This window comes from Macaca fascicularis, chromosome 12, assembly GCF_037993035.2.
Source record: "Macaca fascicularis isolate 582-1 chromosome 12, T2T-MFA8v1.1".
NCBI classification, from domain to species: domain Eukaryota; kingdom Metazoa; phylum Chordata; class Mammalia; order Primates; family Cercopithecidae; genus Macaca; species Macaca fascicularis.
The window spans coordinates 1,494,174-1,522,061 of record NC_088386.1 but is presented as its reverse complement, the minus strand read 5'-3'; the positions used below and the strand labels follow the sequence as shown (position 1 = coordinate 1,522,061).

Below are 27,888 nucleotides of genomic sequence, written 5' to 3'. Positions count from 1 at the left end.
GCATTTTTTTCTGACTGTAAGGAGAATTCAAGTAATTCATTCCATATGAACTACAGATCATCAAAATCTCATTACCCAAAGCAACTATCATTAACATGATGCATTTTTAGATCTATCTTAAAAACTTGTTACACATTAATACAGCACATTACAATGTGCTGAACTATATAAAATAGTTGCTTTATTTCATGAAAACAAAAGTTGGTAAGAAATCATCTGTTTTAAGAAGAAAAGGTTTAGAGTACATTTCTAATTTCATTCAAAAAACAAAGCAGGACAGCGGCAGAGACCCCAAGCTTCCCTCACCTGAAGGCTCAGGGTTCTCCCTACCTCAGGGGCCGGTGCAGCATAGGCTGTGTATGGTGGAGGTGAGGAAACCACGGATGTCTCATCAGTCAGGACTGCAGAGCCTACATACGCCTGTGGGAGAGAGGAGAGGGTGAGGGCAGGACAGCTTCCCAGCACCTGCGTGCTCAATGATGCTGTGCATTGTCCCTTTTATTTAGCAAATTAAAATTTTTTAAAGACAAAAAGATATATAGCTCTCTGCAAAACAGGAAAAACTTTCCCGGTCCAGTGGGGGCCCCCAGCCCTACTCTGGTATCCTCTAAATGCAGGAGCAAAGTGGTCCTCACTCAACCCCTAACAGGATTACAGCTCTCACAGCCAGGAAGGCACTCAGAGACCCCACTGTTACCCAATGCCTTTTAAAAGATGTTACTTCAGGCCAGGTGCAATGGCTCACATCTGTAATCCCAACACTTTGGGAGGCTGGGTGAGAGGATCGCTAGAGCCCAGGAGTTCCAAGGCCAGCCTAGGCAACAGAGGGAGAGCCCATCTCTACAAACAACAAGATATTAACTGGGCATGGTGCTTATGGCCCCAGCTATTCAAGGGGCTAAATCTCAAGGATCACTTGAGCCCAGGAGCTCCAGACTGCAGTGATCAAGTCACTGCCCTCCAGCCCAGGCAACAGGGCGAGACTCTGTCTCCAAAGAAATAAAGATGTTACAGCACTCTCAACAGTCCTTTATTCGCAAATAAAAACCCTACAATCTAAAATGTATCAGAGATATGTCCTATACACAGTCTGTTTTTTACCTTAAAAAACAAAATTCTTCATTAAATTACTCCCCAATGTAATTTAAAGAAAAACATGTTAGCACTTCAAAAAAAAAAAAAAAAAAATGTGGCCAGGTGCAATGGCTCACGCCTGTAATCCCAGGATTTTGGGATGCCGAGATGGGCAGATCACGAGGTCAGGAGTTCAAGACCAGCCTGACCAACATGGTGAAACCCCATCTCTACTCAAAATACAAAAACTAGCTGGGTGTGGTGGCATGCTCCTGTAATCCCAGCTATTTAGGAGGCTGAGAAAGGAGAACTGCTTGAACCTGGGAAGCAAAGGTTGCAGTGAGCCAAGATCGCTCCACTGCACTCCAGCCTGGGCGACAGAGCAAGACTGTCTCAAAAAAAAAAAAAAAAAAATTTCACACAAAGAATCATTTGTGGAGCTTGCCCTTAACTATATGGATCGTTAATACTAATTTTACCCCAAAAAAAGGATTTTCATGAAGAAAAGGTAACCGCAGCTGCAGAGTAAGCTTAGAATGAAGTTGTGTTGTGCTAACAAAAGAAGAGAACACTGACGCTTGGGTATTAAGCCTTTTACTTTCTTCTCCCACATGCACACATTCTTCTGTAAGCTTGATCCACCTTTTCTTTTCTTACAAAGATAAAGGAAGGGAAAATCCCATCTAAAGAATGAAAACTCTGACCAGAGTAACACTGCCTTGATCCCTGACAGATAAAGATGGCATTACAAGGCTCTTACAAATGAGGTTCACTGTCTCAGTGACCTCCTAAGGCCAGAAACAGGACGAGAGACAAGTACAAGTCACAAAAATGTTTGTTTCACAAGGCTGAGCTCCCATGCATGAAAAGGATCCTGCAGTTCTTTCTAAGCCTTTACTGCAAACCACAGCAGAATTCAAAGTGTTGCAGAACTTTGAGAAATACAAACGTTTCTAGAAAGCAACACTGGAACAAGCATGCTTGTGTGAGGAGGGTGCTTCCTGCCAAAAACGTTTGGCAAACCCAGCTTGCTCACTGTTAGTGAAAGGTGCCTGCCCAGTGCTACCTGCCCATTCACAGCTGGATGGCCAAGAAGCCCATTTTCCCCATTCTCCAATTGTTACATAAGACCATGTGAAAACATTACTGGTGGCCAGGTGTGGTGGCTCACGCCTGTAATCCCAACACTTTGGGAGGTGAAAGTGGGAGGATCACTTGAGCCCAGGAGTTTGATACCAGCATGGGTAACATAGTGAGACCTCATCTCCACAAAAACGTTTTTCTAAATAAGCTAGGCACGGCAGCATGGGCCTATAGTCCCAGCTACTGGGAAGGGGGGGCTGAGGTGGGAGGACCATTTCAGCCCGGAGGTAGAAGCTGCAGTGAGCTGAGATAGCACCACTGCACTCAAGCCTGGGTGAAAGAGTGATATCTTGTCAAAAAAAAAAAAAAATTATAGGTGATTGCCATTAGCAACTTACTGTGTTTGTCCTAGAATCCTGGAGTGTAAATTTCCAGGCCCTGGAGAAAAGAAAAAGGGTACTTTATTTAAGGCAATCCAGTATTTCAATGATTCTCAAACTAGAGTTGGCATCAGAATTCCTGAAAAGATCTGTTTAAAGAACAGGTCTTCAGGCCTTGCCCCAAACCGCTTGAGACATGCACTAGGAATATATATTTTTTAAAATTACATCCATAATAGATACATAATATTTAAAACATAATCTATACTATATTTTTTACTTTACTTTTTAATAAATGTGAAATGCACTGCCACTTGCTTTGTCAGTTCATGGCATACACACAGATCTTCTTCCTTTTTAACAGCTATGTAATATTCCATGATACAAGTAAATTTAGATTATTAGCAATTTTCAACATTAAAAAGAATGCTGGAGACCGGATGTAGTGCCTCATGCCTGTAATCCCAGCACTTCGGGAGGCCAAGGCAGGGAGATCACTTGAGCCCAGGAGTTCAAAACCAGCCTGGGCAACATAGTGAAATCCTAGCTCTACAAAAAATACAAACATTAGCTGGTGGCACATGCTTATAGTCCCAGCTACTTGGGAGGCTGAGGTGGGAGAATGGCTTGCTCCTGGGAGGTCGAGGCTATAGTGAGCCAAGATCACACCAGTGGACTCCAGCCTGGATGACAGAGAGAGGCTCTATCTCAAGAAAAAAAAAAAAGAAGAAAAGAATGCTATTAGCATCCCTATTACCCTTGCACTCTTATGTAGACATTTCCATAGGGCAAATTCCAAAGACTGAAAATGCCACATCAAAGGATATAAACATAATTTATTTCAGCAGGTATTGCCAAATGGCCCTGCAAAACTATTCTAACAATCTCTATACCTACCTACTTTCCACTATATTGTCAAAGAAACTAGATATCTGAATCTTAAGTATCACAAGAGCTTTCTTAATTGATACACAAAAAGCGGTCTCTCACTTGGGCACGGTGGCTCACACCCGTAACCCCAGCACTTTGGGAGGTCGAGGTAGGTGATCACCTGAGGTCAGGAGTTTGAGACCAGCCTGGTCAACGTGGTAAAACCAAGCTTCTACTAAAACCACAAAATTAGCCGGGCGTGGTGGCACGTGCCTGTAATTCCAGCTACTCCAGAGGCTGAGGCAGGAGAACTGCTTGAACACAGGGGGCAGAGGTTGCAATGAGTGGAGATTACGCCATTGCACTCTAGCCTAGGCGACAAGAGCAAAACTCCATCTCAAAAAACAAAAAAAGCGTTCTCTTGGGCACTCCCTCACTCCTTTACCTCTTACTTTTTTTACTGACCCTATCCCTCTTATCTTCATCAATTCCTTTTGTTTTATTCTCATTTTACTATCTCCCTGAGTTGAAAGATGCATTCATTTATTTTCAAGTGTTCTCGCTTTTTTTTTTTTTTTTGAGATGGAGTCTCGTTCTGTCACCCAGGCTGGAGTGCAGTGGCGCGATCTTGGCTCACCGCAATCTCTGCCTCCCAGGTTCAAGCAATTCTCCTGCCTCAGCCTCCGAGCAGCTGAGATTACAGGTGCCCACCACCACGCCCAGCTAATTTTTGTATTTTTAGTAGAGACGAGGTTTCACCATGTTGGCCAGGCTGGTCTCGAGCTCCTGACCTTAGGTGATCCATCCATCTTGGCCTCCCAAAGTGCTGGGATTATAAGCGTGAGCCACCGTGCCCAACCAAGTGCTCTGGCTTTCTATGGAATGCAGTTAAGTTGCAAAATTCCCCAACTGATTTTGTATGCAGCATTCCATTGTCATTCACTTTGCTAAAGGGTATCATACTGGATTATTCATGTATCTTATATAGATTTTGTTGTCATTTCAGGTGGAAGAGTCTACTGTGGCCTTTGGTCTGCAAATTCTGTTCGATTATTTCAGAACATTTCTCTTGCCCTGAATTTCTAATTACCTCTTTTGGGTTCTATACTTTATGAACATCAATAATCTTTCTGAACTTTTTTTAGTCCAACGTATCTCTGATCTTTTCATCTTTTTCCCCTCACTGAGAGTATCTCCAGTCTTTCCCTCCATGCCAGTGATTCACTTTTCGTTTGGGGTTGTATGCAAGGGAAGACCACTTTCCTCAGATGATAATGTGAATGGCACCCTCTTGACAGCAACAGACACAAAAGAGGAGAAAAGAAACGTAAATCTCTGCCCTCACACAGCATATATTCTAATGAAAGCAGATGATGAACAAGAGAAACAGCTGGTAGCTGGTGAGTGTGTATGGGGACAGGGAGATGTAATTTTAAATATGGTGGCCAGGAAAGCATTCCTGAAGACTCTGCTTCTGTTCCTTGGGTTTTATTTCCCTCCACTCTAGGAGCTTTTCCTGAGGCTGCATTTTCCTTTTCTTATTTTTCCTTCATGGTATATCTGCACAGTTGCCAAGCCACTTCCTTACATCCTGCTCGTGTTTAACATGGGAAGTGATACATAAAACTTGTTTGCTTTCATAAAGTATGAGTTATTTCTCCCTGACACTCTTCCTACCTAATCTGGTATCAACTGGTAGTTCCACCCTGTTCCACCTCAGTCCAGCCCAGCAACAGTTTGATGGCTAGGTGTTACCCTCACAATCAACATTCTGTAATATGAGGGCAGAGGGCTAGAAGAGAAGGAAATCTCTTCTGAGAATGAGTAAGTCTTTTCTGAAAAATCTGGGTCCTACACTCTCTTCTGAGCATATTCCTTTGAATGTCCCATGCTAGTGCTCACTTCACCAGCCAGAAAATTACCCAACTCCTGTGAGCTTCAGTGCCTTTCAGTGCCCTGCAATGATGAGTCCTGGGAAAATCGTCCAGCCTCTGCCGAGGCCCCAAGGACATCACATTCTCAAGAACTTTTTTCCTTAGCTTTTTCAAAAAGTAACTTACACTTAATCAGCATCACTCCAGACTACAGGCTAATACTGAAAATTTGCAAGATTTAATTAACTTATCCAGTTACTGCTTCCGGGATTCGGGTAGGATTAAAAAACATCTCAGTAGAATCATCTATTTCTTTCTTTAGCTGTTTGTAGTTTGTGCTTGAGATCAAACTTCTTTATTTGGTCACACCATTGAAATGTTTTCCCCTGAGGGAAGATGATCTAATCCATTTCACCGTATTTCTCAAAGGTCTCTATTACGGGTTGAATTACGTCCTCATGAAAAAGATATGCATAAATCCTAAACCCCAGTACCCTGGAATGGGACCTTATTTGGAAACAGGATATTTGCATATGGAATCAAATTAAGATAAGGTCACAGAGAATGAAGGTGGGTCCTTAATCCATTATGATTGGTGTCCTTTGCAAGAAAAGAGAATTCTGGACACAGACACAGCAGAAGGCAGCCATGTGACAAAAGAGGCAGAGACCGGAGTGATGTGGCTGCCAGCCAAGGAACACCAAGGACTACCAGAAACCACTAGAAGCCAGGAAGAGGCAAGAAAGAATCCTACACAGCATCTCAGAGGGAGCAAGGACCTGCTGACACACTGATTCCAGACTTGCAGCCTCTGGAACTGTGAGGCAATGAATTTCTGCCATTTCCGTCACTCAGTGTTCAGCCATTTGTCACAGGAGCCCTAGGAACTGAGTTTCCTCACTCTTTACTTTCTTGCTTTTCTGGTCATTTTATTTCAACTATGCCTATTACCCACTGTGAATCTAATAATGAAAAAGAGCATGATGACTCCATCAAAAAGTGGGCAAAGGCTATGAACAGACACTTCTCAAAGGAAGACATTTATGCAGCCAACTGACACATGAAAAAATGTTCATCATCACTGGTCATCAGAGAACCGCAAATCAAATCCACAGTGAGATACCATCTCACACCAGTTAGAATGGCGCTCATTAAAAAGTCAGGAAACAACAGGTGCTGGAGAGGATGTGGAGAAATAGGAACACTTTTACACTGTTGGTGGGACTGTAAACTAGTTCAACCATTGTGGAAGACAGTGTGGCGATTCCTCAACGATCTAGAACTAGAAATACCATTTGACCCAGCCATCCCATTACTGGGCACATACCCAAAGGATTATAAATCATGCTGCTAAAAAGATACATACACATGTATGTTTACTGGGGCACTATTCACAATAGCAAAGACTTGGAACCAACCCAAATGTCCATCAATGATAGACTGGATTAAGAAAATGTGGCACATATACACCATGGAATACTATGCAGCCATAACAAAAGGATTAGTTCATGTCCTTTGTAGGGACATGGATGAAGCTGGAAACCACCATTCTGAGCAAACTATCGCAAGGACAAAAAACCAAACACCGCATGTTCTCACTCATAGGTGGGAACTGAACAGTGAGAACACTTGGACACAAGGTGGGGAACATCACACACTGGGGCCTGTCTTGGGGTGGGGGGAGGGGGGAGGGATTGCATTAGGACATACACCTAATGTAAATGACTAGTTAATGGGTGCAGCACACCAACATGGCACATGTATACATATGTAACAAACCTGCACGTTGTGCACATGTACCCTAAAACTTAAAGTATAATAATAAAAAAAAAGAAAAAAGAAAAAAAGAGAGAGAGCATGACGAAACTGCTATTCCTTTCTGCCATTTTCTCCACAATTCGATAGGCCCAGGCAGTCTCAGGGAGGCGGAAACCAGAACTGGAAAAGCGACTCTTGCATTTCTCTCACACATCCACTGAGTCCCTCATTCTGACGCCTGAAAGAGAACTCCACGCCCATTCTTTTCATTTTTTGGTAATCAGAAGTTAAAATAGAAAATACTTTTTAAATTAAACACGTAAGAAAGCAAAACTTACAAGCAATCATCTGTGCTTTCTGCACAAAGACTAATTGTTTTCCCATCTCGACAAACAATCTGGAGCATGCAGTCTTTTGACTTTCCATCTGGAGGCTGAATATCTATGAAAAATAAGCAGAAGAAAAGAACTTTTTTCAGGATTTCTCCTTACATTTTCTAAGAACTACCAGCTCAGAGAAGCAAAGGACTAGACAAAAAATCAAGCGCTACATCTATGAAAGAACCCCGTGCCTTTCCAATAATGCAGAAAGAAAGAACACACCTAGGCTGACTGACAGGACCAGCTGTCAAGATGACATCTACAAAATGTATTCGGCTCACTGCAACCTCTGACTCCCGGGTTCAGGCAATTCTCTGCCTCGGCCTCCCAAGTAGCTGAGATTACAGGCACCTGCCACCACACCTGGCTAATTTTTTTGTATTTTTAGTAGAGATGGGATTTCACCATCTTGGCCAGGCTGGTCTTGAACTCCTGACCTCGTGATCCACCGACCTCAGCCTCCCAGTGCTGGGATTACAGGCATGAGCCACCATACCCGGCCAACATCCCAGATTTTAAGCAATTGATTGCAGTCCCCATCAAACAGAAGCCATTTTCTGAGTACAAAATCAACAGTGTAGGGTGGCCTGTGCTTCTTGAGGTTCCCAGCGCTCTGGTTCCCTCTCCATGAGAAGAAGAGACGTGGACTGTGAGTTTAACTCAGGTGAGAAAATTGATTTGCCCCGACCATGTGGTTCACAATCTAAGTGCCTGGGGCGCCACTGTGGCCGCCCCTCTGAGATGGAGCCCTTCTTCAATCTGTTAATGAAAGCAGAACGCGGAAGGAAGAGGACCCAGTTCCCACCGAGACAGAGGAAGAGCAGAAGACAGAAGTTGGCCAAGACAGGCCAGCTCACCCCGACATTCCTGCCCCGTGCGGATGTTGATACAGTCCACTGGCATGTGGACCTTATCCTCGATATTCTGCCGAGTCTGGTCATCATAATAGATTAGGTGACCATCCGACCACAGATCAAACCAGTTCTTCTTCCAGCGCTTCAAAATAGTACCTGGAAAAAAATAGTAAGGTTGGGTTTTTTTTAGAGATAGAGTCTTATTATTTCACCCAAGTTGGAATGCAGTGGCTATTCACAAACATGATCACAGCTCACTGCAGTCTTGAACTCCTGGGCTCAAGCAATCCTCCCACTTCAGCCTCCCGTTTAGCTGCAACTGCAGGCACGAGCCGCCACGCCCAGCGGAAAGGTTGGCTTCGAGCCAAAAGAGCAAGGACACAGTCACAGCAGAAACAAAAAGAACTCTTCCCCTGACCTCTTAATGACACCTGTTAGAATTAACCAAAGCAGTCCCTCAGAATGAAAGCGAAAGCCGACCCCAGGGCCCGCCCACTGGTGCGTCAGCAGGCTGCATGCGGCACACACTGGCAACAGAGAATGCTGCCAACCAACTTAGAAGTCCCCACACTTTCAAATTAAGGTGTTTAAAAAAAAAAAAAAAAAAAAAAAAAAAAAAAAAAAAGCTTGCTTTTCAGCAAATGAAACATATCTAACATTTAATTCCTCATACAGTACTAAACTTTAAACCTTTCAAACTTTTCCAGTTTCTAAATTTCCAAATATTGTCTACATTTGCTAGATCAGAAAATGCTGGACTGTAAAGTCTCTATATGCAAATAAAAATAATACCTACCTCTTTGAAGAAACACATTTCAGCCAGGCATGGTGGCTCACGCATGTAATCCCAGCACTTTGGGAGACCGAGGCGGATGGATCACTTGAGGCCAGGAGTTCGAGACCAGCCTGGACAAGACGGTGAAATCCTGTCTCTACTAAAACTACAAAAAACTAGCTGAGCATGGAGGCAGGCACCTGTAATCCCAGCTACTAGGGAGGCTGAGGCAGGAGAATCGCTTGAACCCAGGAGGTGGAGGTTGCAGTGAACTGAGATCACACCACTGCTCTCCAACCTGGGGTACAGAGCAAGACTCTGTCTCAAAAAAAAAACACATTTTTTTTTCTTGTCCTTAAGAGCTTTCACAGATACTCTCTCCTACCATTTCCCACAGGAAGCCTACAGTGTGGAAGGCACCCCGATGCATACACTCGATAAATGAGCACAGCAGGATATAGACCAGGCCCTGCCTGGCCTCTCACGCTGTGCACATCCTACTACCTCACATATTTCTGTCAGCTTGAGTGAATTCAACCTTTCATTTGTGATCTTGGACCAGGTATTTAACTTTATAAAACAGTAATTTCCTTGACTGCATGAAGGGAAAACCCCTGCAGTGGACTTAAAGGCCAGTTGTAGCTCCGGTCATCTCTGTACCTTCCTCACATCCACTCACTGCCCACTACACCTTCTGTTCCTGTACACCTCACCCCGTTCTTGGCCAACACACACAATCCCATTTCATGTGCTTCCCTTTATGTTGCCGTGCCTGCAACTGGTGTCAACCAGATACGTACCATCCAGCCTTCCTGCCAGTATCAGGCACTCTCCTCACCAGGAGGGGTGTCCACTGCACTTGCCCAACTGACCACTAAGTGATGCCCAAGCATCCATTTGATTGGCTGCCTGAGCTGTGCAGAAACTGCCAAACAGGCTGGGCGCAATGGCTTATCTCTGTAGTCCCAGCACTTTGGGAGGTTGAGGTGGAAGGATCGCTTGAGCCCAGGAGTTTGAGACCAGCCTGGACTACATAGCAAGACCCATCTCTACAAAGAGGAAAATAGGCAGACATGCTAACACAGGCCAGCAGTCCCAGCTACTTGAGATTCTGAGGCAGGAGGACCACTTGAACCTGGGAGATCAAGGCTGCAGTGAGCAGTTATCACGCCACTGCACTCCAGCCTAGGCGACAGGGCAAGACCCTATCTTAAAAATAAAAAGAAAAGCCGGACACGGTGGCTCATGCCTGTAATCCCAGCACTTTGGGAGGCCAAGGCGGGTGGACCATGAGGTCAGGATTTCAAGACCAGCCTGGTCAACATGGTGAAACGCCGTCTCTACTAAAGATACAAAAATTAGCCGGGCCTGGTGGTGCACACCTATAATCCCAGCTACTCAGGAGGCTGAGGTAGGAAAATCGCTTGAAGCTGGAGGCAGAAGTTGCAGTGAGCCGAGATCATGCCATTGCACTCCAGCCTGAGCAACAAAGCAAGACTCTGTCTCAAACAAACAAACAAACAAAAAGCCCTACTAAATAGAGCCACAGAAACACAGAGACAGGTGGAACCACTGGGCCAGGGAGTTCTGCCCAAGTATCTCACCTGCATCAAAGCCCTGGCTGCAGACTCCCAAATCAGGCTGTCCTCCAGAGGCCAGGACCAGGGCCCAACACTGTATGTGGCAACGGCAGGAAAAGAAGTCCTGAGGACGGCTTTGCCTACATGTGACCACATCGCATGTGTGTCTCTGCTACTCTACAACCCCATGGATGTAATACATCTCACCTCGTTTTACTGGCACTGATACTTCTACTTTCAGGAAAGAAGGAAAATTAACCCACACATATGAAGATGGGGTAATGTATAGATAAGTCTTCTGAATATACATTTCTGAAACACCCATGGACCAGAATACTGGAAAAGTCTATGTGACTTATTTAAAGTACATCCATTTTATGTACGTCCCCATGCTAGGCACTGATGGGGAGCACAACATTGTCCAAAGGGTCATTGATCAGTATGTTGACAAAGCACTTACATCGAGTTGTGGCAGAGAAGGGAAAGCTTACCCTCAAACAAGGGTGTGGCAGAGCCTGGCGAGAAACACCAAAGGACATCTGAAGGGCCAGCAAAGGAGGGCACACCCTCAAGGTCTGAGCAAGGGTCCCCATGTCCCCTGACTATGGGGAGGCTGGGACCACAAAACCCAGAACTAGGAAACTTGGGGCTCCAGGACTTCCTTTGTGAAGCTGACACTACGACACCTCTGTCTATTCTAAGACTACAGGACTGTCACAGACAAGGGGGCACACGGTTCAGCTCCAGGTTGGGACCACGGAACTCTTCACAGGCACACAGGCTGAAGGCCGGTCTCAGGGTGCATATAGTGTCAGTGTTGAAATCACACAGTTCTGACTTTGAATGTAGGTTTGTCACCCATAGTTTACACTTAGACAAATTACCTAACCTCACTGAATCTCAATTTCTTTAACTGGAAATAATACCACTTACCTATCATACAGCTGTTGTGAGAATTAAGAATATATACATAAAATCTTTTTAACAGGAACACAAACGATTCATAAACAATAGTTTTTATAAACCATCTCAGGTATGCCATCAATTCTCACTGGTAGACTTGACTTTAGCTGATTTCTGAAAGTATCCCCCATAGATAAACTCACGTCTCTGAACAATCAATGGTATGTGATACAGCTCAGTTTTTGACTAGAATCATAAATGACATAGTAGTCACTTTTCCCTTAGCTTCACTCTTTCTAGTATAACTGAATATCCTGCTTGCTCTTTTTTTAATAAATAAGACTGGTTCTTCCCATTTTAAAACACAGTATGAATCCCACCTGGAGTGACAGCCTCACAGATAAGCAGACAGTGTAGGAAAGATAGGTTTGTGGAGATCAGCCTAGGAAAGTGGATCTCAATCCCATAAAAACAGAACTGAGTCTCTTCTCTAGTCCTTTTGGAGACACAAAAGTTTTGGTTTTAGATAAACTCTGCCTCAGATCAACTCTTCAGCCACATAATTACCAAGACACCAATATCTGAGAATCTGAGTCACTGCTCAATCCCCAGAGGAGAGAGGCAGTGAGACCAGCACTTCCGTGCCAGATCTCAGCTGGGCTAGGTAGATCCAGGCAGTTCCAGAACCATCATTAACAATAAAGCACGTGGCTGGGCATGGTGGCTCACGCTTGTAATCCCAACACTTTGGGAGCCGAGGCAGGCAGATCACCTGAGGTCGGGAGTTTGAGACCAGCCTGGCCATCATGGAGAAACCCCTTCTCTACTAAAAATACAAAATTAGCCGGGTATGGTGGCACATGCCTGTGATCCCAGCTACTCGGGAGGCTGAGGCAGGAGAATCGCTTGAACCCAAGAGGCGGAGGCTGTGGTGAGACGAGATCGCGCCATTGCACTCCACAACAAGAGTGAAACTCCGTCTCAAAAATAAATAAATAAATAAAGTAAAATAAAATAAATAAAGCACGCTAGTGAGGAGAGCGAAAGCAGCAGGGACTGCCATTGTTTCCTGGTTCCTATCAACTCAGCAACCAAGGAGGAGCTTCGCGGTGTGCAAGACAGTTCACAGAGACCTAGGAATGTCCAAGGGAAAACTCAAGGCCACAGCACTCAAAAAACTTTGTTATTTGTTTTTAACCATGATCAGCTTTAAGCAAACAGAAATAGAGATTGCCCTTCGGCAATGCCGACCGCAGGCCGCACATCCTGTACTCACTCTGTCGCAGCAACCAGCCACTCTTCACAAACGCCATCTCTTCACCTACAGAACAAGAACAGGCAGGTTCAAAATCATACCTAGAAAGAGAATAACCTGTCTGGCCAAGTCTCTATCCTTAGCCCCTTCAGCATCAGCTGAGGAAGAGCCAAGGCCATTTTAGCTCAGTGCCCCCCTGGCATTTAACAAACACCTCCTCAGTGGGGTTCATGTGCCCTGCACTCTGTACCCACTTCCCTCCTCCCACACTAGCCTTCAGCCTCAGCACCCAGCCCACCTGCGTCTAACACCACACAATAAACATAAAGCAGCCCCAGGGACACAGCATTTAGCTCTGTCAAGGACATGGAGGATTCTCGTGGCTTGCTGGAGCCCTCAGGTGCCTACATTTGGAGTTCCCAGTGGGGTCCACATGGCCCAGGCAGGGGTGCTACACTGGTGTCAGCAGTGAGTGACATGCAGTGGCCAGGTCAGGGCAAAAAAAACAAAAGTCATCAAGAAAAAGGTTCATAAAGTCAACTCCATAAAAATTTAAATCTTCTGTATGGAAAAAAGCTAAATGTGACTTTAAAACTGATAAATTAGAAGAAACAGTCACAGCTGGGCACAGTGGCTCAGGCTAAGGAGGGTGGATCACCTGAGGTTAGGAGTTCAAGACCAGCCTGGCCAACATGGTGAAACCTCGTCTCTACTAAAAATACAAAAATTGGCCGGGCGCGGTGGCTCATGCCTGTAATCCTAGCACTTTGGGAGGCTGAGGCGGGCAGATCAGGAGGTCAGGAGTTTGAGACCAGCCTGACCAACATGCTGAAACCCCGCCTCTACTAAAAATACAAAAATTAGCTGGGTGTGGTGGTATGTGCCTGTAATCCCAGCTACTCAGGAGGCTGAGGGAGGAGAATCGCTTGAACCCGGGAGGCGGAGGTTGCAGTGAGCCGAGATCACGCTGCCACTGCACTCCAGCCTGGGTGACTCTGTCTCAAAAAAAAAAAAAAATTGCCAGGCTTGGTGATGGGCACCTATAATCTTGCTACTCGGGAGGCTGAGGCAGGAGAATCACTTGAACCCGGGAGGTGGAGGTTGCGGTGAGCCGAGACACCACTACACTCCAGCTTGGGCGACAGAGTGAGACTGTCTCAAAAAAAAAAAAAAAAAAAAAAAAAAAAACAGAAGAAGAAGAAATATTCATAACCATATGGCAGCAAGGAGCTTATTTCCTTCACTTACAAAGTTCACACACATCATACAGAAAAGGCAATCATTTAGCAGTTCACAGAAAAGGAACACAAAGGACCAACAAACCCGTAAAAAGACACTGAATTTCCCACTCAATTCAACAGATACAACTCCAGCTGTACAGTTAACTACTGTACCTATCAGGTGGTCAGAAATGAAAACCTCCAAGACACCAGCAAGGAGAAAGCACGATGGCAGAAAGAAAATTGCTGCAACCTTTTCGGAGGGAAATTTGACAAAACCTGTCGAAACTTTTTTTTTTTTTTTTTTTTTTTTGAGACGGAGTCTTGCTGTGTCACCCAGGCTGGAGTGCAATGGCCAGATCTCGGCTCACTGCAAGCTCCGCCTCCCGGGTTCACGCCATTCTCCTGCCTCAGCCTCCTGAGTAGCTGGGACTACAGGCACCCGCCACCTCGCCCGGCTAGTTTTTTTTTTTGTATTTTTTATTAGAGACGGGGTTTCACCGTGTCAGCCAGGATGGTCTCGATCTCCTGACCTCGTGATCCGCCCGTCTCGGCCTCCCAAAGTGCTGGGATTACAGGCTTGAGCCACCGCGCCCGGCCAACCTGTCGAAACTTTAATAGTTCACATACTTTGACCCAGCAGTCTCACCATGACTAGGAATTTGCCTCACCATGTGCAGAAGTTCACCAACACATACATACATATATATATAAAAACACTTGCTGCAACATCACATATACTGCAGAAGCACACCAACATGCCCCACGACGGAGGACTGCGGAGCGGGCACCTCCACACAGGACAGATCACCAGGCAGGCAAGGCGGAGCGGCATGTGCTGCAGGCCGCCTCCTGGGAGGAATCCTGAAACCTGTGAAGGATGTGTCTCTGGAAACACAATGCGGCGATTCTGTGTGTGTCACACAACAAAGATGGTGACTGGTCCCATTACCCCTTCCTGTACTGTTTAAATTAGTTAACAGTTTGCATGTTTGTTTTTTTTTTTTTTTTTTTTGAGATGGAGTTTTGCTGCGATGCCCAGGCTGGAACGCAGTGGTGCAATCTCAGCTCACTGCAACCTCCGCCCTCCAGGTTCAAGCAATTTTCCTGTCTCAGCCTCCCTGAGTAGCTGGGACTACAGGCGCATACCAACAAGCTCGGCTAATTTTTATATTTTTAATAAAGACAGGGTTTCAGCACATTGGTCAGGCTGGTCTCAAACTCCTGACCTCAGGTGATCCACCTCCCTCGGCCTCCCAAAGCGCTGGGATTACAGGCATGAGCCACCACACCCAGCCCATTTCATTGTTTGAAATCATTAGTTATTATCCGGAAGCTGAGACTATGGGCCTTTTTTGTTTTCTGCTTTAGCTTTTTTAGGTATTTCTTTAAGGCGCTAAGGTTTGTAAGGTGAGCAAAAGCCCAAATGGGCACCTCAGAAGAACAAATGTCTCTCATGTGGCTCCTTCCCCATATCTAAGCATGGCTGAATTCTCATCTTCCTCCAAACCTTTAACAAGAGCTCCACAAGCCCCAGTAACCCCATACCTCAGCATCTCCAAAATCATGCACGCTGAGGCTTCTCGCTCTCTTTGCAGTTTTCTTCAATTCATCCTTTCTGTCCTTACCAAGAAAGGAAATGTTTTTCATTTTTCCCCTTTCTCTACTGCGTTTAGGTTCTCAAACATACAATCCCCAGCAAACAAAAGCCGGTCTCCCTGTCTCCCAGATGACGTGAACAGGGAAGCACACCGCTGCTCACTGTGCGGGCAGCCACCTTCTGACCATGAGGAACCAGCTGGGGCAGCCGACCCAGAGACAGCAGAGCTCACGCTGCTGAGCCACTGACTTCACCAACCCCCAAAACCCACCCTTACCTAAGACTTTCCACTAAGCAGAATGATGGGTTTATCACTTAAGATGTTTGAATTTGGTTTCCTGCAACTTACAGCCTAAAACATCCCAAAACAATCATTTTACTTCCAAAAGGGTTTGAGGTGGAGAACTACCAGTATCATATTTTCATTAAACAAATATTCTTAGAGCACCTAACGTGTGTTCAGTCTTGTCTTAGACACTAAGGATACAGCAGTGGCAAGGCCAAAATGCTACTCTCATGTAGCTTAATACAGCAGAAGAAACAGGCGAAACAAAAAGGAAAGAATGCTGTAGATAGCATCACATCTGTGCAGTGGTGTTATTAACCCAGAACACAAAAAAAGAGAGGGCAAAGTACGTACGCATTCACGTCAAATCCTAGATATTTATATTCATACTACAGCTTCATGCATCCATAATGTGAATTCTCAGTATATATATCATATGAAAAAAAAATAAATGGGAACAGGCTAAAAATTACTAGAAAACGTACTGATAACTACCTAGTCACACCAAATACAAAACCTGACTGAAACGCAGCCATACAACTTCGCTGGTGGTTATGGGACACAGTGAATATAAAAATGTGGAGTAACAGAAAGGAGTCTCCTCAATGTCTGTGGTGAATTTCTTTACATTTTTAATGGGTTTTTTTGTTTGTTTCTTTGTCTGCGCTGTCACCCAGGCTGGAGTGCGATGATCTCGGCTCGCTGCAGCCTCCACCTCCCAGGTTCAAGCGATTCTCCTGCCTCAGCCTCCCGAGTAGCTAGAATTTCAGGCGTGTGCCATCACAACCAGCTAATTTTTGTATTTTAAGTAGAGACAGGATTTTGCCATGTTGGCCAGGCAATCCACCCGCCTCAGCCTCTCAAAGTGCTGGGATTACAGGTGTGAGCCACCATGGCCAGCCTTCTAATGGTTCTTGATATTAATTTGGCTACATCTTCTATCTTTTTTTTTTTTTTTTTTGGACAGAGTTTACCTCTGTCACCCAGACTGGAGTGCAAGGGCACTATCTAGGCTCACTGCAACCTCTGCCTCCGAGGTTCAAGCGATTCTCGTGCCTCAGCCTCCCAAGTAGCTGCAATTACAGGTGTCACCACAGCCAGCTAATTTTTGCAATTTTAGTGGAGAGAGGCTTTCACCATGTTGGCCAGGATGGTCTCGAACTCCTGACCTCAAGTGATCCGCCTGCTCTGACCTCTCAAAGTGCTGGGATTACAAGCGTGAGCCACTGCACCCAGCCTCCTATCATTCTTAATGGTTAAAATGTCAGACTAGTGTAACACTGAGATTAAGAATGGCTTCATTTATTCAAAGGCCTTTAAGAATCTGAGCCCAACAATCCTACATGCCGTAAGATTAGCACTACCACCATTGGCACCCATGAGGATAAAGAGGTTTTTTTGTTTTTGTTTTTGAGACAGAGTCTCACTCAGTCATCCAGGCTGGAGTGCAGTGGCATGATCTCAGCTCACTACAACCTCCGCCTCCCGGGTTCAAGCAATTCTCCTGCCTCAGTTTCCCAAGTAACTGGGATTACAAGCACGCACCACCACACCCAGCTAATTTTTGTATTTTTAGTAGAGACTGGGTTTTGCCATGTTGACCAGGCTGGTCTCGAACTCCTGATCTCAGGTGATCTGCCCACCTTGGCCTCCTGAAGTGCTGGGATTACAGGCGTGAGCCACTGTGCCCGGCTGATAAAGAGTTAAAAGAGAGTTTTAAGTAAAACCTTAAGGACCCAGAGATTTCCTGGTATCTCTGAGTATTTGGTACTAATTGTGTGGGTCAACATCTGATTTGCCAGATTATATGGTTTGGCTCTGTGTCCCCACCCAAGATCTCATGTTGAATTATAATCCCCAGTGTTGGCAGAGGGGCCTGGTGGAAGGTGACTGGATCATGGGGGCAGCTATCCCTGTTGCTGGTCTTGTGATAGATTTCTCAGGAGATCTAGTTATTTATAAGTGTGTTCACCCTCTCCTACTGCCACATGAAAACACAGCTGCTTCCCCTTCGCCTTCTGCCATGATTGCAAGTTTTCTGAGGACTCCACAGCCATGCCTCCTGTACAGTCTGCAGAACTCTGAGTCGATTAAACCTCTTTTCTTCATAAATTACCCAGTCTCAGGTAGTTCTTTAAAGGAGTGTGAGAATAGACTAATACAAGAATGTTGTGCATATGTTTTCTTTGGTGTTTCCTTGAGGTAAGCCTGGGTTTCTCTTACTTTTCAGGCAGTTGAGTCTCAAGGGATGGCAACAAGAAGAAACTGAACGGTAGACTTGGGAATCAATTCAGGCCACTTGAGTAAGATTCAAAAAGAAAAAAGAAATGGAAATGTCTACATCTAGAGGACATTATAAACATATCTTTCGTGTGCCTATATAAAATAACTCAAAACTATTAGAGAAAGGGGAAATCAGATTATGAGACAGAAAAGAACTTAAACTGGAATCAGCAACAGAAACTCTTGACTCTTTAAAAGAGTAATTCCTCTGCTGACTCAAGTAGCTTCTTATGTCATCCTGTCTCTCTCTCCTCATTCTGTGGAACAATCTCATGTACCTCCCAGAGCCCAGATTTTCATCTCTAACACTAGTCTCCTCTAAAAGGCGCCAGTACTCTTTGAAAATGAGCTACTTACAGTTTAGGGGCAGGATATCTTATTACCAAAAAGCACAGATGCTTTCAAGAGTGCCTTCAGAAAGCGTCAAGAAGCCACTCAGGTGAAGAAAGAGTATCTAATGGCTAAATTGTGACACAAGTGTAAAATTCAAAGTAAAAATTACAGTTCATTACAAGCAAGGCTGAAAGGCACCTTGGGTATAAGATGACTGAAATGAGATATATTACAGTAGAATGTGTTAGAGAAAAGATATACCTTCTGCTCGGGCGCGGTAGCTCACGCCTGTAGTCCCAGCACTTTGGGAGGCCGAGGCAGAAGAATCGCTTGAACCTGGGAAGCAGAGGTTGCAGTGAGTCAAGATCGCACCACTGCACTCTAGCCTGGCAAAAGAGTGAGACTCCATCTCAAAAAAAAAAAAAAAAAAAAAAAAAAAGACATACCTTCTGATAATGGTTTGGCTGTATTCCCACCCAAATCTCACCCTGAATTGTAATAATCCCCACATGTCAACAGTGAGGCCAGGTGGAGATAACTGAATCATGGGGGCAGTTCCCCTCATACTATTCTCATGGTAGTGAACAAGTCTCACAAGATCTGATAGTTTTATAAATGGGAGTTCCCCGCACAAGTTCTCTTGCCTGCCACTATGTAAGACATGACTTTGTTCCTCATTTGCCTTCCACCATGATTGTGAGGCCTCCCCAGCCATGTGAACTGTGAGTCAACTAAACTTCCTTCCTGTTTTTTTTTTTTTTTGAGATGGAGTCTCGCTCTGTCGCCCAGGCCAGAGTGCAGTGGCGCAATCTCGGCTCACTGCAACCTCCACCTCCCGGGTTCACACCATTCTCCTGTCTCAGTCTTCCGAGTAGCACGGACTACAGGTGCCCACCACCACGCCCCACTAATTTTTTTGTATTTTTTATAGTGGAGACGGGGTTTCACCATGTTAGCCAAGATGGTCTCAATCTCCTGACCTCGTGATCTGCTCACCGTGGCCTCCCAAAGTGCTGGGATTACATGCATGAGTCACTGCGCCCGGCCACCTCCTTCTTTTATAAATCACCCAGTCTTGGGTATATCTTTATTAGCAGCATGAGAACAGACTAATACAGTAAATTGGTACCAGTACAGCAGAATGCTACTGTAAAGATAACTAAAAATGTGGAAGCAACTTTGAAACTGGGTAAAAGGCAGAGGTTGGAACAGTTTGGAGGGCTGAGAAGAAGACAGGAAGATGTGGGAAAGTTTGGAACTTCCTAAAGACTTGCTGAGTGGCCCTGACCAAAATGCTGACAGTGATATGGACAATAAGGTCCAGGCTGCAGTGGGCTCAGATGGAGATGAGGAACTAGATGGGAACTGGAGTAAAGATCACCATTGCTATGTAAAGAGACTGGTGGTATTTTGTCTCTGTCCTAGAGACCTGTGGAAGTTTGAACTTGAGAGAGATGATTTAGGGTATCTAGCAAAAGAAATTTCTAAGCAGCAAAGCATTCAAGAGGAAGCAGAGCATAAAAGTTCGGAAAATTTGCCGACCGATGATGCAACAGAAAGGAAAAATCCATTTTCTGGGGAGAAATTCAAGCCTGCTGCAGAAATTTGCATAAGTAATAAGAAGCCCAATGTTAACCACCAAGACAACAGGCAAAATGTCTCCAGGGCAGGGCTGGACGGTGGCTCACTGGTAGGTCACGCCTGTAATCCCAACACTTTCAGAGGCCCAGGCGGGCGGATCACGAGGTCAGGAGATCGAGACCATCCTGGCTAACACGGTGAAACCCCGTCTCTACTAAAAATACAAAAAAGTGGCGGGCACCTGTAGTCCCAGCTACTCAGGAGGCTGAGGCAGGAGAATGGCATGAACTCGGGAGGTGGAGCTTGCAGTGAGCCAAGATTGCGCCACTGCACTCCAGCCGGGGGACAGAGCGAGACTCTGTCTCAAAAAAAAAAAAAAAAGTCTCCAGGGCATGTCAGAAACCTTGCAGCAGCCACTGCCATCACAGGTCCGGAGGACTAAAAGGAAAAAATGGTTTTGCAGGTCAGGCCCAGGGCCCCCCTGCTGCGTGCAGCCTCGGGACTTGGTGCCTGTCCCAGCTGCTACTGTAATGGCTAAAAGGGGCCAAGGTACAGCTCAGGCTGTGGTTTCAGAGGGTGCAAGCCCCAAGCCTTGGCAGTTTTCATGTGGTGTTGATCCTGCAGGTACACAGAAGTCAATAATTGAGATTTGGGAACCCCCATCTAGATTTCAGAAGTTGTATGGAAATGCCTGGAGGTCCAGGCAGAAGTTTGCTGCAGGAGTGGGGCCCTCATGGAGAACCTCTACTAGGGCAGTGTGGAAGGGAAATATGGGGTTGGAGCCCCCACAGAGAGTCTCCACTGGGGCACTATCTACTGGAGCTGTGAGAAGAGGGCCACTGTCCTCCAGACCCCAGAATGGTACATCCACCGACAACTTGCACTCTGCACCTGGAAAGCTGCAGACACTCAATGCCAGCCAGTGAAAGCTGCCAAAATGGGGTCTGTACCCTGCAAAGCTACATGGGTGGAGCTGCCCAAGGTCATGGGAGCCCACCTCTTACATCAGCATGACCTGGATGTGAGACACGGAGTCAAGGGAGATCATTCTGGAGCTTCAAGATTTGACTGCCCTGGCTAGGCTCAGTGGCTCACACCTGTAATCTCTGCACTTTGGGAGGCCGAGGCAGGCAGATTGCCTCAGGTCAGGAGTTTGAGACCAGCCTGACTGACATGGTGAAACCTCGTCTCTACTAAAAATATAAAAATTAGCTGGGCATGGTGGTGGGCACCTGTAATCCCAGCTACTCAGGAGTCTGAGGCAGAAGAATCGCTTGAACCCGGGAGGTGGAGGTTGCAGTGAGCCAAGACCAGGTCATTGCACTCCAGCCTGGGCAACAAGAGTGAAACTCTGTCTCAAAAAAAAAAAAAAAAAAAAAGGTTTGACTGCCCCATTGGATTTCGGACTTGCATGGGGCCTGCAGTCCCTTCGTTCTGGCCAATTTCTCCCATTTGGAACAGGTGTATTTACCCAATGGCTGTACCCCCACAGTATCTAGGGAGTAACTAACTTGCTTTTGATTTTACAGGCTCATAGGCGGAAGAGACCTGCTTTATCTCAGATGAGACTTTGGACTGTGGACTTCTGAGTTAATGCTAAAATGAGTTAAGACTTTGGGGGACTGTTGGGAAGGCATGACTGGTTTTGAAATGTGAGGACACAAGATTTGGCAGGGACCTGGGCAGAATGATATGGTTTGGCTGTGTCTCCACCCAAATCTCACCTTGAATTGCAAAAATCCCCATGTGTCAAGGGCGGGGCCAAGGGACGGTAACTGAATCTTGGGGGCAGTTTTTCCCCCATACTGGTCTCATGGTAGTAAGTCTCAGAAGATCAGATGGTTTAATAAATGGGAGTTCCCTTGCACAAGCTCTCTCGCCTACTGCCATGTAAGACATAACTTTGCTCCTCATTTGTCTTCCACAATGAGAGTGAGGCCTCCCCAGCCATGTGGAACTGTGAGTCAATTAAACCTCTTTCCTTTATAAATTACCCAGTCTTCATTAGTACGTCTTCATTAGCAGCTTAAGAACAGACTAATACACCTTCCAATATGAGTTCAATTTCACACAGCTGAGGACAGCCAGTTTGATTTAAAAAAAAAAAAAAAGGGGCCGGGCGCGGTGGCTCAAGCCTGTAATCCCAGCACTTTGGGAGGCCGAGGCGGGTGGATCACGAGGTCAGGAGATCGAGACTATCCTGGCTAACATGGTGAAACCCCGTCTCTACTAAAAATACAAAAAACTAGCCGGGCGTGGTGGCGGGCGCTTGTAGTCCCAGCTACTTGGGAGGCTGAGGCGGGAGAATGGCGTGAACCCGGGAGGCAGAGCTTGCAGTGAGCCGAGATCACGCCACTGCACTCCAGCCTGGGAGACACAGCGAGATTCCGTCTCAAAAAAAAAAAAAAAAGGTTGAAACACTTTGATAATTGTGTAACAGCCTCTCGTTGGATAATGCAAACGGTTACTATGTTAATAGTAGGGGTCATTTGTTGCATTTACTATCTAAATGTTAGGATTTCCCTTTTAAGACAAAAAGACTAGACTTCTGAGTTGAGAGCTCATGTGTACTGAAACCTGGATAGCAGGGGAGACTGCAGGTGCAGGCTTTGAGCCAGCCTAAACTCAAGCTGCTGGAGAGAAATGGCCCTGGGGAAACCAACCATGGATTCACACAGTAAGGAATACGTTGGTTTTGGGAATACACCGGTTTTAGTGACTTACACAGCTGAGCAAGCACTTACACACCAATCTCCAGAAGTCGGAAGAAAATAAGGGGATATATAATAAAAGTTCTGCGACACTGGATGCCTCCTAAGGTACCTGTGGTACCTTCACCTGGATCAGACAGTATCATCACTTGGACACTGTCACTTGACCAACATGCCTTCAGCCTCCCAGAGACTTACGTATCACTACTGCACAGGCATCCCCTTCCTTCCACCTCTCCATCACCCTAGACCAATTCCTGGTCCTGATCTGGCTGGCCTGCCCTGCCTGGAGGTTACCAAGGACCCAAGCCTCAAAGGGAAAAACAAAAAAGGCAGACTTTAAACATGCAGCTTTCTGTTCTTCTCTCTCCCTATGTATTTCTAGAGAATTAACATTTCTTGTCACTCAACATTACAATTCACAGGGGAGTTATTTTAAAAGGGAGAAGACACAAGAGTAGCACTGAAACATAGATCCAAGACAAAAGAAACACCAAGCTGGGCGGTGGCTCACGCCTGTAATCCCAGCATTTGGGAGGCTGAGGTGGGCAGATCACCCCAGGTCAGGAGTTCGAGACCAGCTTGGCCAACGTGGTGAAACACTGTCTCTACTAAAAATACAAAAATTAGCTGGGTGTTGTGGCGGGTGCCTGTAATCCCAGCTACTTGGGAGGCTGAGGCAGGAGAATCGCTTGAATCCAGGAGGAGGAGGTTGCAGTGAGCCAAGATCGCACCACTTCACTCCAGCTTGGACAAAAGAGCAAAACTCCATCTCAAAAAAAAAAAAAAAAAAAAAAAAAAGAAACACCAGTAATGTGAAGCTCGATATGCAGGTGATTGATCTATTTCCAGTGTTAATGATGAATTTATAAGAAGCACAGATGGCTAGCTCCACTCCCTCCTGAAATGCAACTAAAATGAGAGTTAAGGAGAAAACAAGGCATAAATCCACAAAGAGAACAGCAGCAGACAAAAGCAGATGAGATACAACATTTTGAAGGTTCTAAGACAAACAGACAAGTGGCAACTAACATAAAATATGGCCACTTCTACTCTGTCATGTGCTAACAGAAGCCAAAACACAGCAAGCCAACTCCTGCCACATAAAAATAGATTCAGAAATTGGAGGTAAGAATTCTAAAGGTGGGGGAGAAATCAGGAGAATTAATGGAAAGTCTTCAAAGGGGTCACCTGGCATCCACCCATGTAGATAGGGACCCTCCCTGATCCTGAAGATGATGTCTCTGGAGACTGGGTGTGGCCACACCACACACAGCTCAAAGTGACAGGCCACGCTTAGAAGGAGAATATAGTCCGCGCACGTCAAATTCTCTATCTTCTTCCTTACTTCCCAGACTCTAGCTCTGAGCAAAGGCACAGTCCCAAGAGGAAAGGTTCACTGATACTGACAACTGGGTGTTCTGTAATGAAAAAGCCAATCTTTGCCTAACCCTCTCCAGGGAAGCTCACCAAGAGATAGACTTGAAGCAAACACACAGACTTCCAATCAGCTTTTCAGTACCTCTCTGAAGTAGGAATACAGAGCAAGCATCATCAGTCTGAGTGGAAAAAGATACTATTTTTCCTCTGCTCTCACATCACAACAATCAACATAGAAGACTTCTGTGACAAAATGCGTCAGGGTTTCTCCCCACATACCAAGCAAGAAATCAATTATGCAGCAAGCCCATGTGCAGTGTCGCGTGTCTATAATCCCAACACTTTAGGAGGCGAAGGTGGGGGGACCACTTGAGCTCAGGAGTTTGAGACCAGCCTGGGCAACATGGTGAAACCCCAACCATACAAAAATTAGCGGGGCATGGTGGCGGACACCTGTAGTCCCAGCTACTTTGGGGCTGAGGTAAGAGGACCACTAGAGCCTGGAATGGGGAGGTTGCAGTGAGCCATGATCACACCACTACATTCCAGCCTGGGCAAGAATGAGACCCAGTCTCAAAAAAAAAAAAAAAAATCGCAGCGAACACCAACTAGATATTCTGCAATTCAACTGTCACACTATCTACCTGGAGATAGCATCAGATCCCACAGGTGAGGGCTCAGTCCCACAAGACTGCCCACCCTTCAGACACCAGCTGCAAGCCAGGGCCTCTGGAACATGTGATCAACTAGCTTCAAGTCAGTGAGAAAGAAAAGCAGCTCAGAGCAATCTGAAGAACATACAGCAGGCAAAGTGTAGAAAATGGGTCTTTAGTTACCACAGCCCCAACCATGCTCAGGGTTAACCGTGTAAAGGGACTTGGCGTTTTTTTCTATCTTCCCTTTCCTGTAGTTTCCAGACAAGCTGATAAATTACCAAGACAGTTACTACAAGTTACACAATGTGACCCTCAACCATTTTCTTCATGTTCCTGGAATGTGTGATACAAAGAACAATATACAGCCAACCAATAGTTTATGTTCAACTTAGAAACTCTCCCCGTTTTTGCCCTTTAAAATCCCACTTGTAACTGTTGCTACTCGAAGCATATATTCAGGGCAACTTGAATCTATGCTTCCCAGGATGCTGTCCTCAAATCTGGCCTAAATAAACTCTCTATTTATAGTAATTTTTGCTTTAGTTCTTTCTTTAGGTCTATTAGAATTCCCATACCTCCCTGTGTTTAATTTGCTAGAGCAGCTCACAAAATTCAGGTAAACAATGACTTACATTTACCAGTTTATTACAAAGGGTATTACAAGGACACAGACGAAGAGATGCGTAGGGCAAGGTGTTAGTGTCCCGGCCTCTCCAGGCACACACCACCCTCCCTCCAGGAGCCGCCAGGTGTTCAGCTATTCCGGAAGCTCTCCGAACCCAATCTTTTTGGGTTTTTATGGAGGCTACATTACGTTAGCATGACTGATTACACCAACGGCCACTGGTGGTCAACATCACCTTGAACCCTTCCCTCCTTCCTCGAAGGCTGGGGGGCAGACATGAAAGTTCCAGCCCTCGAATGCTGCATGGGTGTTTCAGATGACCAGCCCCCAATCCTGAAGGGAGTCTGCAGTCCATCAATCAATCACTAGCATACAAAAAGACATCATTTTGGAGAGTTTAAGGATTGTATTAAATAGGAGTTGTAAGGCAGGAAATGAGGTCAAAGACCAAATAAACATTTCACAGTATCACAATCAGACATTGGAGAAAAATCTAGACCACAAAAGACAGAGATTGAAGGCCGGGAGCAGTGGCTCAAGCCTGTAATCCCGGCACTTTGGGAGGCCAAGACGGGCGGATCATGAGGTCAGGAGATCGAGACCATCCTGGCTAACACGGTGAAACCCCGTCTCTACTAAAAAAATACAAAAAACTAGCCGGGCGAGGTGGCGGGCGCCTGTAGTCCCAGCTACTTGGGAGGCTGAGGCAGGAGAATGGCGTAAACCCCGGAGGCGGAGTTTGCAGTGAGCTGAGATTGGCCACTGCACTCCAGCCTGGGCGAAAGAGCGAGACTCCATCTCAAAAAAAAAGAGAAAAAGATAGAGATTAAAGAAAATAAAATTTTAAAGAAAAAAACCTCACAAGAATCACAAACAATGCTCGGTACAAAAGAAAACTTCAAAAATATTACTTTACAGCCAGCCACAGTGGTTCATGCCTGTAATGCCAACACTTTAGGAGGCCAAGGCGGGTGGATGATTTGAGGTCACGAGTTTGAGACCAGTCTGGCCAACATGGTGAAACCCCGTCTCTACTAAAAACACAAAAATTAGCCGGGCATGGTGGCAGGCTCCTGTAGTCCTAGCTACTCAGGAGGCTGAGGCAGAAGAATCGCTAGAACCAGGGAGGCAGAGGTTGCAGTGAGCTGCAATCGTGCCACTGCACTCCAGCCCAGGCAACAGAGTGAGACTCCATTTCAAAAAAAAAAAACAAGAAAAAAAAAGAAATATTCAGAGCTCTCAATTAAAAATAATAACCAAAATTAAAAATTCAATACAAGAGTTGAAAAGATCAAGATGAAAGAAATCTCTCTGAAATGAAGAGTGAAAAAAAAAGACCAAGAGATGGAAAAAAAGTACAGGATGGGCCTGGGATATAAAATATTCTGCTGGCTGGGCACAGTGGCTCACACCCGTTAATCACAGCACTTTGGGAGGCCGAAGCGGGTACATCACTTGGGGTCAGGAGTTCAAGACAAGCCTGGCCAATATGGTGAAACCCTGTCTCTACTAAAAATACAAAAATTAGCCAGGCACGGTGGCACACACCTGTAGTCCCAGCTACTCGGGAGGCTGAGGCAGGAGAATCACTTCAACCCAAGAGACGGAGGTTGCAGTGAACTGAGATCGCACCACTGCACTCCAGCCTGGGCATCACAGCGAGACTCCATCTCAAAAAAAAATTTTCCTTATAGGAGAATTTGCTAAATGAACCACAGAGGAAAGAGCAGAGAAATCATATCATAAAGCCATTTCCCGCAACAGGATAACACATTTCTAGATTCAAAAGCTTCAATGAGTGTACAGCATGATGAATTTTAAAAGATCCTCCGTAAGTAGGATGACTGAAATTTCGGAACATCAGGGACAAAGAAGAGAACCTAAAAACTTCCCAAAGAAAAAAGCATATATAAAGAATCAACAATCGGCAAGGTACAGGACGTCTAGAGCAATACCTTCAAAATGTTAAGGGAAAATAGTTATTTCCAAGTCAGAATTCCATACCCAGTCAAATTATTAATCAAGGCCAGGCATGGTGGCTCTTGTCTGTAATCCCAACACTTTGGGAGGCCAAGGTGGGAGAATCGCTTCAGCCCAGAAGTTTGAGACCAACCCAGCAACACAGTGAGACACTATCTCAACAAAAAAATAAGAAGTTAGCTGGGCATAGTGGTGCACGCCTGTAGTCCCACCTACACAGTAGAGTGAGGTGGGAAGATCGCTCGAGCCCAGGAGGTTGAAGCACAGTGAGCCATGAATCATCATGTCACTGCACTCCAGTCTGGGCGACAGAGTAGGACTCTGTCTTCAGCTGGCAGGGGAGGAAATTCCCAGAAAGGCAGCTGTGCAGAAGGACTAGGGAAAGGAAAAAAAAAACAGTCCAGACTGGAGAAGGACTGAGTACTACAGGGGGGAAGTCACTGACAA

General features: G+C 45.6%; 1 protein-coding gene across 16 annotated transcripts in view; it reads right to left on the bottom strand.

The window, feature by feature from the left end:
- PLEKHB2 (pleckstrin homology domain containing B2) overlaps positions 1-27,888 on the bottom strand; it is a 47,595-nt gene that overhangs the window by 15,209 nt on the left and 4,498 nt on the right. For 8 of the 16 annotated variants that reach the window (XM_074008720.1, XM_074008724.1, XM_074008725.1 and 5 more), the window contains 5 exons: positions 12,808-12,852; positions 8,277-8,429; positions 7,378-7,480; positions 2,556-2,595; positions 331-420 (listed from right to left, as the gene is read on the bottom strand). In XM_074008720.1, the coding sequence (XP_073864821.1) occupies positions 331-420; positions 2,556-2,595; positions 7,378-7,480; positions 8,277-8,429; positions 12,808-12,852 (431 nt within the window). Of the gene's footprint in view, positions 1-306; positions 421-2,555; positions 2,596-7,377; positions 7,481-8,276; positions 8,430-12,807; positions 12,853-27,888 lie in introns of those variants that run through there. The other 8 variants (XM_065525334.1, XM_074008721.1, XM_074008723.1 and 5 more) reach the window with 2 other exon arrangements.